General features: G+C 32.1%; 1 protein-coding gene across 1 annotated transcript in view; it reads right to left on the reverse strand.

Annotated features, from left to right (window-relative positions):
- LOC139483153 (golgin subfamily A member 6-like protein 7) overlaps positions 1 to 15663 on the reverse strand; it is a 40196-nt gene that overhangs the window by 11558 nt on the left and 12975 nt on the right. Inside the window, exons 4-6 of the mRNA XM_071267187.1 lie at positions 13907 to 13920; positions 8042 to 8438; positions 3915 to 4187 (exon numbers count right to left, since the gene is read on the reverse strand). Coding sequence (XP_071123288.1) covers positions 3915 to 4187; positions 8042 to 8438; positions 13907 to 13920 — 684 coding nt within the window. The remainder of the gene's footprint in view (positions 1 to 3914; positions 4188 to 8041; positions 8439 to 13906; positions 13921 to 15663) is intronic.

Raw genomic sequence — 15663 nt, forward strand, 5'->3', positions numbered from 1 at the left:
TTTAAAAGTCGATCGACCACCAATATAAAACTTGTTATATATGTTGGTGATATAAACCTATAATAGTATAAGTTTTGCAAAAAATCTGGCAGATTAACTTATACTATTATAGGTTTATATCACCAACATATATAACAAGTTTTATATTGGTGGTCGATCGACTTTTAAAAAAATAGTTATAACACTTGAAATTAATATATTTATGGAAATGGACTCGTTAGCGCTCACACAGGAACAGGTTTTGCCTATTGTTTTTTACAAAACTTAAACTCTTGTTTAACATAAAAATATCTAGAATAAATTCTAAAATGGTGGAAAACTGGCTTTATTTAAAGAGTTATGGCTCTTGAAAATATCCAATTGATGAAAAGTGGCCTAGTTTGTGCTCTCAAAGTTAGATTTTATTTATGCCCCACCTACGATAGTAGAGGAACAATATGTTTTCTTGTATGTGCATCCGTTCGCCCGTCCGTCCGTCCGTTCAGAAAACTACCTCCACCAAAATATTTAACCTACATAGAGAAACACGAACGAACGAGCGGATTGTACCTTTTATTTTGTCATGACATGGGTACCTGAGGTCACCCCCAAATAAACCAAATTGAATATAAACCAGTTAATTCAAGTTAGCTCAGTTCACATTATCAAATACATGACATAAACTATGCAATGTCCATCATGTACTTGAAGTCCTATATTAAAAATACAGATATTTATTACAGAAGAAGTATATACCTTAGCAAAGTATCTACTTTTCTTTCATTAAAAGGGCACCTGAGGTCACAACAGAAAAAAAATCATCCATTTAACTCAAGCTTTCTCATTTCACCTTAACAAATACATGAGTGATGCAAGCAAAACTATCATTTTTTCCAGTCAAGTCCAGTGATTTTCCAAAATGAATTATTTCAATTCCTTAGTCTGGTTGTGTAACGGTTGACATGAATTACTAAGTGAGTTTGAATATCTTTCTGGTATCTTTCGACCCTCTTTAACATAAGGATGTTGGAATATGTGGATGTTGGGTTCCATTTTCATTTCCGTCATAATTTAAACTAGAGGCTCTAAAATGCCTGTGTCGCTGACCTAGGTCTATGTGCATACTAAACAAAGGACACATATGGATTAATGACAAAATTATGTTTCGGTGATGGACTACAGTTTATCTCTATCTATGATAATATTCAAGATAATAACAAACTAGAGGCTCTCAAGGTGTCGCTCATCTTGGTGCATATTAAATAATGGACACAGACAAATTCATGACGAAATCGTGTTTTGGTGATCGTGATGTGTTTGTAGATCTTACTTTACTGTACATTCTTGTTGCTACAATTATCTCTATCTATAATGAACTTGGCCCAGTAATTACAGTGGAAAATATATTCTAAAAATTTACAAAAATTTACAAAAATTTACAACAATTTATGAAAATTGTTAATAAATAACTATAAAGGGCAATAACTCCTTAATGGGTCAACTGATAATTTTGGTCATGTTGACTTATTTGTAGATCTTACTTTGCTGAACATTATATTCAAGATAATAAGCAAAAACTGCAAAATTTCCTTAAAAATACTAGTTATGGGGCAGCAACACAACAACAGGTTGTCCGATTTGTCTCAAAATTTCAGGGCAGATAGATCTTGACCAAAAGATTATTTTACCTTGTGTCAGATTTGCTCTAAATGCTGTGGTTTTAGAGTTATAAGCCAAAATCTACATTTCGCCACTATGTACTTTTTGTTAGCCATGTTGGCCATCTTGGTTAGTTCGCAGGGTCACGCCACACATTTATAAAACTAAATACACAAATGATGATTGTCGCCAAGTTTGGATTAATTTGGTCCAGTAGTTTCAGAGGAGAAGATTTTTGTAATAGATAACTAAGATTTACGAAAAAAAATATGGTTAAAATTTGACTATAAAGGACAATAACTCCTAAAGGGGTCAACTGACCATTTTGGTCATGTTGACTTATTTGTAAATCTTACTACGCTGAACATTATTGCTGTTTATAGTTTATCTCTATCTATTATAATATTCAAGATGATAACCAAAAACAGTAAAATTTCAAAACCAATTTAGGGGCAGAATTCCAACAACGGGTTGTCTGATTCATCAGAAAATTTCAGGGCAGATAGATTTTGACCTGATAACCAATTTCACTCCTGTCAGATTTGCTCTAAATGCTTTGGTTTTTCAGTTATAAGCCAAAAACTACATTTTACCCCTATGTTCTATTTTTAACCATGGCGGCCATCTTGATTGGTTGGCGGGGTCACCGGACACATTTTCTAAACTAGATACTAGAATGATGAATGTGGCGAAGTTTGATTTAATTTGGCCCAGTAGTTTCAGAGGAGAAGATTTTTGTAAAAGTTAACGACGACGGACGACGGACACCGGACGCCGGACGCAAAGTGAAGGCAAAATGTTCTTAAATGACCAATTCACAGGCACCAACCTAAAAAACGGGTCATCCGAATCATCTGAAAATTTCAGACCATAAAGATCCTGACCTAGTAAACAATGTTTCCCCATTATCAGATTTGCTCTAAATGTTTGTGGTTTAAGAGATATATGCCAAATTCTACATTTTTCACCTATGTTTTATTTTTAGCCATTGTGGGCATCTTGGTTGGTTGGCCGGGTGACGGAAACATTTTAAATAGATACCAAATGATGATTGTGGGCAAGTTGGTTAAAATTTGCCCAGTAGGTTCAGAGGAGAAGACAGGCTTAGTGTAAACTAGTAGAACTTTACACAGAAAGTCAGGATTCAACTTCGATATAATCACAGGTATCTCTAATAATGCTCCAGTCACACTAGACCACGATCGAACCAAGCCCATCGCGATCTAAAATTAATTCAGATCGTGGTGAGATCGTGGTATGAGCGGAATGAAAATGTAGATTTTCGTTGTTTGTCACGATGCTACAACGTCCTCATTACCCTTTTACAACGATTCCGCTACGATTACACCTCGGTTTCACCACGCATATTCTGCGACCTCTCTACGATAACAACGATCTTAATATTATTAGATACGGCATACTCAAATAAATAACTGGAAAATTTGCAGCGAAAATAGCAAGTCATATGTGTATTCTGAAAGTAAAAGTCAAGTTATTTCTATGACTTAGCAAAAAAGTCCTCAGAAATCTATGTTTAGTCTTAGTCGGGGGTGTCACATTTTAAGAAAATATGAGAGTTTGGCCACGACAATTTAAACATGCTCATCTTTGACACAGATAGTCAAACAAATCATTATGGCGCCCTTAAAAATCATAACAAATATCACGGTTTACGTTTTGTACGCAAGACACGAGTTTTGTTTTCACATGATAAAACAGTGACGCTCGAATCAGCTGAAATTCCAAATCAAATATAAAGATGACATATATGCAAAAGGGACTCATTTAAGCATTAACTTGTAACTTTAAAATTATGTCTGAATGGCTTTATCTTTAATATTAGAAACGGTTTGTTCCAATAATGTTATCACAAGACTCTTTATAGAAAACAGAAGCTCTGGAATATCTTGAAAACTCGGAAATACTTCTACATTAAACGCCGATATAATGGTTGTGAGAACATTATCTGAAATAATTCCACAGACAAATATTTTGATGTTGGTATACTTTAAATATGTATAGGTAACACCCTTTTCATCATAACTCTTATTTACTCCGAAGTCCGAATGGTATGGGTACACACTTCTTGTTACATATGCATACACTGAAGATGCTTTATAAAATTTACTGCAGATCAGAGCATTGTACAAGACGATACATGCATTATCATTCATATTAATTTTAATTCTACAAACTTAGGTGCATTCTAAATAGACTGACACCGTTTGTGTACATAGCACTAAGTTACGTATTTATTTTGTAATTTTTATGTTTACCTGTTAGGTTTAACTTTTGTTGAACTTGAAGTGCGTCTTTATGCTTTCGAATTTCTTTTGTTTCTTCCTCTAATTTTTTGATTTTCATAACAAACATTTCCTTTTCATGTTCCAACATTTTCTTTTCCATTTCTGCTTTGCGTACATATTTTTCTGCCTTTTCTCTTTCCGATTTAGCATTTTGTGATTCTTCTGTCATTTCTAATAATGATTGTGCATGCTGTTTCCTATCTGACTCGCGTTCCTTTTGGAGGTTAGAATAACATTCGAAACCTTTAAGAGAGAAAAAGGACACGGGTTTCAGAAGTATACCACTAGTGTAGGAGATGAATGGATGATGAATGGATGTAATGTTTTGTCTTAGAGTCATTGTTTCTTTGACGAAACCAAACATTCATATTTATTAAGATTACAAGAATGCAGTGTAGCTACCACGAATGTTCAAATGTTTTTAAATTCCTGTGTGTCTTTTTTCTTTATATTCATATGTAAAACAAATTAAGACTAGTAAATAAATGTAAACTTTTCCCCATTCGTTATTCTATCTAACTCAATGTTAAAAGTAAAAAGATAAAGTTTGCATGATAGTTGCTTTTGTGTATTTCTTAAACCAGACAGAGCGCTAAGACGGTAGAATTGATGATACTTGGTGCTAGTTATAACTGGACTAAAAAAAAGTATAATTTGATAGTAACCGCTTAAAAAATTGGATCAATTTATAAAATTGAAAATAATATGTTGTATGCTTCAATTGAAATTAATGCGATAGCCCTGATGAAAAAGTATGTACCATGTTAATTTCTTCTTTTCGTCATAAATCGAGAATATAATATGATAATTCCTTAATTGCATATGTTATCATATATGTATGCCCCTGTCGTATGCAACCGGGGAATAAGATGTTACCTTTGACCTTCCATCCGTCTGCAGTCAGTCCGGGCGTTCGTTCTTCTAAGTTTTCCTCATCCAAATTTTATTCAAGTCATACACAATGCTAAAACCAAAACTAAGTTCGAATTTACACAGCGAGTCACTTACCGGTTAGAGCCCCTATATAACTTGGAAAATGACAAATTTTGTTTCCGCACCCATTTTTTTTTCTCTCATCCACATTTATTTTTAACGCATACATAGTAGTAAGAACAAAAGCTTGCAGTTATGATTTGAAATTAGACAGCGAGTCATTTACCATTCTAGAGTTATACCCTTTCATAATTTAAACAATTTCAATTTTTTTCGTTTTTATACTATTACTTAAGTTTGCCTCATCCAAATTTTACTAAACTCAAACAGAATGCTAAAAACCACAACCCGCAGTCAGTGTCCACACCCTAACTCAACATGCATATGTTTGTCTCATTCCAATTATATGACACTCATACATAATGCTTAGAAACACAGCATGCACACAGAGTTTTAATTTTGGCAGTGAGTTATTTATCTTTCTAGAGCTATGACCCTTTTTAACTTGAAAAATTGCAAAGCGTGAGCTAGGGCATTCGTATCCATTGACACATTCTTCATTTTTGAAAAATTAATATATGATAAACTCAACCAACCAGTGAACGGAATTGACCCCATTTGGAATCTTAAACTTATTCCGGAGATTAATCTTAATGAATAATAGAAAAAAATCGTAACTGTATAAATTGTGCTAATGAAACATGTGAAAGAATTGAAAATGATAAAACTATCTGACATTAAAAGCAGAAAATGCTTTAAGCTGGGGTCACACATTTACGATTTTTACTGCCGTCTTTGACAGGACCATTCCCGATTAAAATTTATCAAAAGTCTGATCAAGATCCTGTGAATCGTTGATGGAAATTCAAACTTTAATTAAAATTTGTTAAACAAATAATTTAATAACGACAACAATCAGATATTGTTCAGGAAGCGTCGATATTCAACCGTGTCCAAGCGAATTTATAATTCCGTTCTCAATCCGCTTCTTATCCAATTTGTATCTTTCGCCAGGTAAAATTCGACCGAGTCTGTCACGTCTGCGTCCCGATTTTACCGAATATAAGCCGGCAGAGATCAGACAGTGACCAGACATTGAACCGACGCTGATTGAAGTTATCCGTTCGAAAACAGTCTGCATAATTGAGATGATCGTGTAGTGTCGGAACTTAATGATATCACGGTCCGCTATGTCGCATTGCAAACGGCGTTGTCTGCTCTCAGTCGTATTGTATTCAGTAATTGTCAGGACTCTGACGTGGGTATCATTGACGAATTTCGTATAAATAACGGGATTGTTCCGGAACGGTTTCGGCAAAAACGGTTCGCAATCGACAAGATCTGGATGCAATCTGGACTCAATCGGCATAAAAGCAGCACTGAATAATTTCTCCAGATCATTCCCGTTCCACAGGACACCGTCCAGAATACACAAAACACTGTTAGGATTTTGATCCGATGCAGCAGAATCTGTCACGACATAGGCACGATTGTAATCCGACTAGACAAAATCGGCTGAGTTTCCCCGAATTTTACGGGACGCAGCTAACTGTCGGGGTGCTACGCCGAACTATTCGGACCCTTCCCGACCCGTTGGAATCTGTTACGAACTTAAACGACTGCGTCCAGACAATGATGGGACATTCCAGATAATTGAGGATAGTAATCCGACTTTTTCATTTTTCGTGTCGTATCGCTATCTGATCTCAAACGGGAGCAATAATCGGCAATGTGTGAACCCCGCATAAGGTATTTTCGTTATCTCCTAGTGAAAGGATTTTATGATAAAAATTAATACCTATATTTTTTATCTCCTTTCTTGAAAATAAAAAAAAGAAAAAGGAATATTCATCTTTTTGCCAATGTTTGAGGTATGCTTAAATAAAAATAAGAAAAATATATTGAAAAATCCATTTCTATCTAACTTTAAAATTAAAAGAAAACTTTTATGAACATGAAGCCTGAAATAATGATTTCTTATTTTGACATTATTCCTTTTATCTTTATTGTTTTTCCAATGTACTTTTTGTGTGTATTGTCTTTTTCTTCCTGAACGTTTAGATAATATGAGTAACCTCATCGATTAACCAGACAAACTACGATTTTGCATTTTTTGAGTTCAGGATAATAAACTTTCTAACAAAAAAAAAAAAGAATGATGAATACAAGAAATAGTAATTGATTCTAAAATGAATTATGGTTTCACAGAACCTTAGCTTAGGAGCGGATCAGATTACCCCATCACTATTGGAAAATGAAAATATTTGTATAGCATGATTGTTTGTATTTAAATCCGTATTATTCTGTGGTTCTGTTGGTTATAAATATTTGAAAGTGAAATTGGCAAAAATCACAAACAATATAGTAGAGAACGAAATCATACTAATATTTAACTGCAAGGGCAGGGGAATTTTTAAAATTATATTTTATTTGAAGTTATGTGTTAAATAGATGAATCGAATATTATATAGTCGCAGTCAGCTAAAATTTGTAGCGGTTATCGGTAAAAATAATTTAAACTATCAATCGCGTTCACTTGAGATATAGTTTTTCACATTCAATTCTTAAATCGTTAAAAGAAAAATCACTACTGACCTACCTCAGAACATTTCCATTGTAATTCCGCCATCTTTGTTTCTATGAGGATCCTTTGTTTACATATGACATTCGTCACTTTCGGGGATTCCTGTAGTAATCTTTTCATTGATGTGATAAAGTTTCCCGCGCTTTATGTTCTGAACTTGAACTCCACGGAAACACTTCCGGTAAAAACAATGGTGGATTCCACCTTTCAAAATCGTCTTGGAAAATGTGAAGTTCAGGATTATCACAGTGTCATCATTTAAAGGGTAGGCCATTAGTGGTTTTTTGTTGGCGACTTATGAATGGAATGTGAAAAACTATATCACGAGTGAACGTGGTTGATAGTTTAAATTATTTTAAACGATTACCCCTACAAATTTTAGCTGACGGCGACTATGCATATGGTATGAAAATATAGATTTAACTGTATTCTATAAACTTCTACTTCTACATATATTTCACGGTTCTTTGATAAATAAAAACGCTAGTGCTTTGGTATTTTCTTTGGATTCTCCTTTTTCACACTTTTATCAAAAATTTGCAAATCCTTTTATTTTTGGTTGATATTCTACAACATTTACCTTCAATCATCTTATTTATTTTGCTTTCTTGTTCCCTCTTTTTATTGCTGTCTTGTTTATTGCTCTCTATTAGTTTTTCAATGCCATCAGAAAGATTTTCAATCTTTTTTTCTTTTTTCTGTAATTCTCTCTTGTAAGTCTCGACTCTGTTAGTAAGACTTTGAATTATTACATTGTTACTGTCAATCTCTATGTTTTTGCCATTTATTTTCTCCTCTGTGGTGCGAAGTCTATCTTTATTATACTCAGAGTCATGTTTCAGTTCTCCCACTTGTCTTATCAGGGCCTCCCTCTCTATCTCCAGCTTTTTAACAGTAATTTTTTCATTTTCTAATTTTTCTTCAAGTTCTCTATAACGTTGTTCCAGTTCAGTGTAGGTCAATGAAGCTTGAAGTTGCTGAAAGATTTTAACAATAATTCATAATTCAACTTAGTACTTTAATTGGCCTTTTTCACTTTTTTGGATTCGAGCGTCACTGATGAGTCTTTGGTAGACGAAACGCGCGTCTGGCGTATATACAAAATTTAATCCTGGTATCTATGATGAGTTTATTTATCATACTATGTACTGGTCCTTTTTAATGTCTACTTTTGAACCTCTAAACAGAGGTGACGGAAATTAAAGCGCGTTACACGTACGAACTTACAATGATTTAGGGTTCATGTATTTCAAATTTGTACAAATTTAAAGCACTGATGGGATATAATTCTGAAAACCTTTTTTACGTGTTCACTTTTTTTGTTCAACAACTGTGAGGTAATATTTTTGTATCTTATATTAAAATAAAACACACAAATAAACCAATACAAAACATATACCTAGTATAAGACGATATGATATGATTCACAATAAAAACAACTATAACCAGAAACAAAATACAGTTGATGTAATGACATCAATATTTCCAAAAATTCAAATTAGAAAAACAAAAGTCGTTTTATGCTTTCATAAAATTATTTAAAATAATAAAACAGAACAATCAAGGCTTAACTCCTTATAAAAGCACGCATCACACACAAAGCAACAAAACGACAGACGAAATAGAGTATACGTATTTGGAGTTGCGTAATGCTATTTCCAAGCTAAGAACAACTAGTTAACATGAATGGTATCCACGAAAAAGTCACCAATCAATTATGTGGACATAGTGCAATGGCGTCAAAAGTAGTTAGGGAAAAAGCATGACTCTGGGAAAGACAAATATAAGTATCTACAAGATATATGACATGTTTTATGTATCAATTATAAAATCAATGTTCTATTGGTGTAGCCTATAGCAAAAGGAATAAATATTTAAAGATTTGTGTATTTAAAATGATAAAACAACGTTTATTCAATATATCAATAAATTTTGATGGGTCGTATCAAAATTGATCGGCTATATAAAAACTTTTTCCGTGAAAATTAGAATGCAATATACATGTACCACTTGTCCTATAAAAATTCTATATGTTTTTCTGAGTGTGAATTCGTATTGCTTTGAAACGTGGCACGGTACTTTTCCATCCCAAATTAATTTGTTGTGTTTTGATGTTGTGTTTGTTGTTGTCATCGGATTTTGTCAAATGTCTTAACGTTTGTAGTTGTAAATCGTATTTTTTACTGTTGTATTCGTGTGTTTTGTTAGGGATAACTAATCATCCAGATCATTTGGTAGATATTTTTTTGGATCAACGAAATTTGGTTTATATATTTAATAAACGATATATTTGGTTTGCAGTGTGATCAGAGGAACGCCGACAAAGCTGGAGAATACAATTAATTATCTAATTACTACTACAATTAAATATTAATTAGTATTATAATTTTCACTGTTATTAATATAAGTTAGATAAATCATACAAATCTAATCTTGAATTTCATCCAAATTCTTTCTTAATGTTGGGAACACGTTTTAGAAATTGAAATGTGAATTAAATTTAGGCGCTGCAATGACTATGGCTAACACGGCTGTGATTTTGCAATGTATTTGTTTTTATTCTATAGCTTGTCACCACTTAGTATACTCATGTGTATCTATTATATATTCATTTTATAAAATTTACTGTTTGAAAACTATGTATTATTCTTGATAATAATGTGTTTTTCCCAGGCGGATTACCGTCGCCTCACAATCTGGTCCCCGACGATCTTCAACTTTGTAGTTGTTATGCTTTCAATTTTTTTCATCCGAGCATAGGTTTGTGTGGACATAGCGCGCGTCTGGCGTATACAAATATTTTTTAACCTGTTACCTTTTCATGGCTATTATTTGTTTGTTTCTCTATCCTTTATTTTCTCCCATATATTTATTGTAGCCCTAACGTGTAATGTTGTCATTTTAATGTTATAATTTTTTAAAGCGGAAGATTTGGCATGCCACAAAACCAGGTTCAACCCACCATTTTGTTTTTATAAAATGCACTGTACCAAGTCAGGAAATGGCCATTGTTACATTATAGTTCGTTTCTGTGTTTCTTACATTTCGGTGTTGTGTCTCTGTTGTGTCGTAGTTCTCTTATATTTGATACGTTTACCTCAGTTTTAGTTTGTAACCCGGATTTGTTTTTTCTCTATCAATTTATGAATTTTGAACAGCGGTTAACGACTGTTGCCTTTATCTTTATGTACACCCAAACTTCAAATCGCGATCTGCATCTATATAAGAATAAGGTAAGGGGTTTAATATTTTGAAGCAATGGAATATACGACTGATTATATATATATAATCTAAAAGTTAACATATATTAAACTTGATTTTAGATATGACTAAAAGGATGAGTAGGAAAATGTTCACGTCAGAAAAAGGGTTAAATGATATGAGCTTGTTAAAAAAATGAAAAAAAAAATAACAATAACAAATCGTTCTTTTTGTTCCGTGTAAATCTTAGACCGTTTATGTTTAAACAATATATATTGTATTCGGTATAAATCTATTGAAAAACCCGTGAAAAAAAAACTTTTAGATATTTTTGATTTGATACATGTAGCTTGAATATGCACGAACGAGCGTAATGTATTATTTGAGACATATAAACAATATACGATAAAGCAAAGTGTTTGGTAATGCTGAGAATTTGGGAAGTTAACGATTGGAAAATTAATATCTTCACGTTTGTCATAGATTGTAGTTTGAAGTATTCCAATTGTGCCAATATCAAAATAAACTAACGATAAGAAACACATTTAATATTTACTTTGCAGTCTTGTTACATATTATGTGTATAACCTTACCATTATCGGTATTGGAAATCTATTTCAAAATTGAAGTTTAAATAGAAATTTCAGATGTTCGGTATTTTGCCAAAATACACGTGTAATGATGTACTGGTTGATCACTTTAAAACCTGGCATAATGTGAAACAAATTTATAGCAAGACAATTATTTAAGTTTGTTTGGCTTGCTTCTGTCATATTTAATTGGTAGTAACGTACGCTACTATTATCAGGTTTATTTCAGACAAATAGGAATAAACCAAAACACACTGCTTCTCTGCTTTTTACTGAGACCTTCTGCTGCTTCTTTTAAAAATGGTGTTTTTCAATAATGAAATTGTGAGTTTACATTATGTGACTAAATGAGGAACAGATAGTTTCAGGTGTTGCTTAAAATAGATTTTAATAATCTTATAGACATATATAGTAATTTCCGAGATTTTCAACAATGACGAAAACATAGTGTGCAGTGTTGTTTCTTTAAATATTGATAAGAAAAGAAAAAAAAAAACATCTTCGTCTTTTCCGGTTAAAACCGAAATATAATTAACTTTCTTTTGAGGTTTACTAGAGATACGTATCATAGATTGTAAACACGTCAAGGAATTTGATTTTTTTTAAGATATCGAAAGTATATGTGTAGGACTCTAAAGTGCGATGGAACTCTAAAGTGCGATGGTCACGCTAAAGTGCGATGGTCTACGCTAAAGTATGATGGTGTCTCACGCTAAAGTGCGATGGTCACGCTAAAGTGCGATGGTCTACGATAAAGTACGATGGTTTCTCACGCTAAAGTGCGATGGTATTTTATTTGCTAATGTACGATGGTGTATCACGATAAAATGCAATTGACCAATAGTTTAGGTTTAGGGGATTCAAACGTTAAAGTACATGGATTTTGAAAAATATTTTTTTTTTGCAATAGCTAGTATATATATATATATGCTAAGGTATAACATACGTGATAGGCTTAGTTATAATTTCCCGATAGCCTTTAGTAATTGTTTCTAAATTTAGAAGACCAACCACGTACTAATTGCTAAAAAAATATTTGAATAATTGGTTTATCTTGCCGTATCACTAATGTGATTTTCCCCTTACAGTCGTCACTGTAAATTACAAATACCTTTATTTTCCCGATGTTAATTTTCAATAAAATCGACATTACTTTAATGGGACCCCTAAGTAGACTGCAACGTAAACAATGATTTCAATGTATCTGTTCGTTTCCAACAGAAGCAGGATACAGGATACCCTTGCGTATACTATTTTGTATCTATATAGAAATTTGGTCAACTGCAGGACACAAGTCGTTCTTCCAGCACTCGAAAGTAAACACATTTGTGTCAGCCGACAAAGCTCGGTCTGGTTTGAAATTAAGTCATGGACATTCCGGTTTAAAAGTTGTTAATCAAATATTTCTAATCTATCTTCCGGCATATACATTAATTTTTGGTTTGTATAAACGACTGCTAACGCCATAATCCAACTACGTTTTTACGTCTATACTTTCGCGGACCATCGTACTTTAGCGTGTGTAGGCATCGTACTTTAGCGTAGACCATCGCACTTTAGCGTGACCATCGTTCTTTAGCGTCCCCATCGCACTTTAGAGTCCTACATATGTATATCGAGTTATCCTATATTAGGAATAATTGTATCCTAACCAAATTCAGAAACCCAATTGATATAAGTTTATTGAATATGTAATATAACAAATTGAAGTAGGTATTTTAGACGACCCTGGCTTGTTTAAATGAAACTTATAATTATTCATACTGTAAGATAAAAATTGTTTTGTACCCAATCTAACTTACTTATTTAAATTCATTTATTGTCTAATTGCACTTTGGTGCAGAAACATTGGTAACGTAAATGTTAATACCAACAATAACTTTTCATGCAGAAAGAGTAATTTTTACAGGATAATTCAAAAGTGAGACATGTAAGTTAAACATAGCAAATACGGCATTGGTATATCATGTATATTGTAGAAAAAAACCCAATAAAATGTATGTTCGTAAAATTAAAAAACTCACCAAAGTATGTATGACATTTAGTCTTTTTTTCTTGCCCAAAATGCATTAAAGTTTAAAATATCTTAATATGCTAATAAGGAGTTAAAAGTTAATATTGATTTGTTAGCTGAAATTCACCTTTTCTTTTATAGAGGCATACTCCTTTCTTTTGTGATTTTTTTTATCAGTGAAAACAACATATTTTACAATCTTATATTTACATTATTATTTATTTCTGGAATCGAAAACATATCATTATCTCGCCACTTCTTTGCTTGCCGTAAAAAAAAACAGGTATTAAACACACAACAGCATCCTTTTATCAAACTTTCTATTTTTACCATCTATACCCTTTATGATAACATCATCCACATTTCCAAGTTGTACCATTTTCTAATAAACTATAAGCGTTTCATTTTGACGGTAATATTTACATTACTTTATCAAACGAACCTGATTATATGATACACAATAGATACAATACCTATTCATAACAATATTTAAATATTAGTATCTTAAATATTTTAAAACACAAAGTATTTTTTTTATGTTATAAATTAATAAATTATTATATTCAGATTATTAATGGTAATAAACAATTAAGATTAAGATTAAATTTCATAAGAGTAGTTATTAATATTGTAAACTCACTGATTCTTTTACAGCTGAAGAAAAAATTGTAAACAATTATAAAGTAAATACACAATAAAATATTAAATTTATATTTTTATGGGAACATATAAAATATAGGTGTACGCCAACACTAGTAACAATCGAAAGACATATCGATATCAGCATAATCATTGTAAATGAATAAACTTATTTTCTTTTTTTCTTTAACCAAACACTTTTCAATGCCAGCATTATCTTCCATAACACTGTTATACTTGTTCTTAACCAAACAAGATATCAACATAATTCTTTTTTCTTAATTGTCCTTTCCATCAGGGTCTGTGTGTTTTTTCAATTCTGTACTCTTTAGTTTTTTTGTTGCCATTTTTGTGCAAAAAAGAATACAGGTCAAAGGTCAATGTCCTGTTGTAAATTTTAACAATTGTTTGTCCTGCATCTCTTCTGAAACTTTTAAAGATACATATAAAAAAAAACTAGTGCAATATGTTAGTTTTATATAAGAATGTTGCCCCTAAAATGTATTTATTTACGGTTAGTAATTGATTATTAATTTAATATGGTACATGATAAAGCCATGGTTTATTTTGCAAAATGTTGGATGACATAATACAATGAAAAGAGATCATGAGTAAACCGAAAGTAGCAAATTTTGCACTTTTTAAAGATAATGTATCCAGAAACTATATAATTTTTTAATCGGAATTTATAAATATATCGTTTTAGACCCGAAGTGACCTTATAATCAAAGAGCTGATAGTTCTGAGTTGGAAGAAGATACATGAAAATATAACGTGAAATACAAGAAACGCGTAATATCAAGCGTGCTATGTGCCATTGGTGCTTTAAACTTATTTTTTATCTTCCAAAAATAGTATACTTACTCATGTCTCTACCAAAACAACTTAAATTAAAGACGAAAATTTCCTAATATTGTTAACTCAAATCTAATTTTCTATAATTCCTTACATTGCATCTTAGCATGCTCAACTTGAGAAAGAAAAATTACTATGCTTTGCTTATGATTCGCTGGAAAGTTTTACTGTCGACGGTTTTTATTCACTTTAGGTTTTCTAGCTTCCTTCATTAAGAAAAACTGGCTACTATGATTTTGTAAGGTGTTCTGAAAGTAGGGTTTCACATCATTTATTTAATCAATCATGATTTGGTATAGTTGTTCGCAGTTACTTTATTTTTGTTTCATTATCAACATATTTTGAAAAGTACCAAATAAAATTAATACAGATTCTGAAAGTTGGCAGGTATTAACACTTAAGTCTCCTTAGAAACTTAAATTTAACTAAAAGATCAATCAAGAACTGTTTCAGTTGTTATCATATTTGAAAACGATTTAAAATCCGTCATAAACTGATTTTGTATGTGAATACTTATGTTATGACGTTGCACAATTTTCCCTGGTCAGGAATATGTTTTCTGCACTCGTTCACATTTGTAACCGAGTAATTTATTGTTACTTGCACGTTCCGAGTCAGTAACCTGTACAATTTTTATAAAAACAATAATTTCCTTGTTTCGGGAAATTGAACATACACTTTAACAACATGTATCAGACATATCAAATTTGTATCGTCTCCAGTCTCAGATCAGAGTGTTTTTTGTCGTGAGAGCTAAAAAAACAAACAATGAAATAATTATTTTCGGGGGGGGGATTATCTCAGGGACTTAGCCTAGATTCTTTTATGCCTAAAAGATATTACTGGTATCCTAGGACCGTCATTATAAACTGGTGTTATTGGCGTATAAAAGGTGTCAGACCA

This window comes from Mytilus edulis, chromosome 7 (assembly GCF_963676685.1).
Source record: "Mytilus edulis chromosome 7, xbMytEdul2.2, whole genome shotgun sequence".
Taxonomy (NCBI): domain Eukaryota; kingdom Metazoa; phylum Mollusca; class Bivalvia; order Mytilida; family Mytilidae; genus Mytilus; species Mytilus edulis.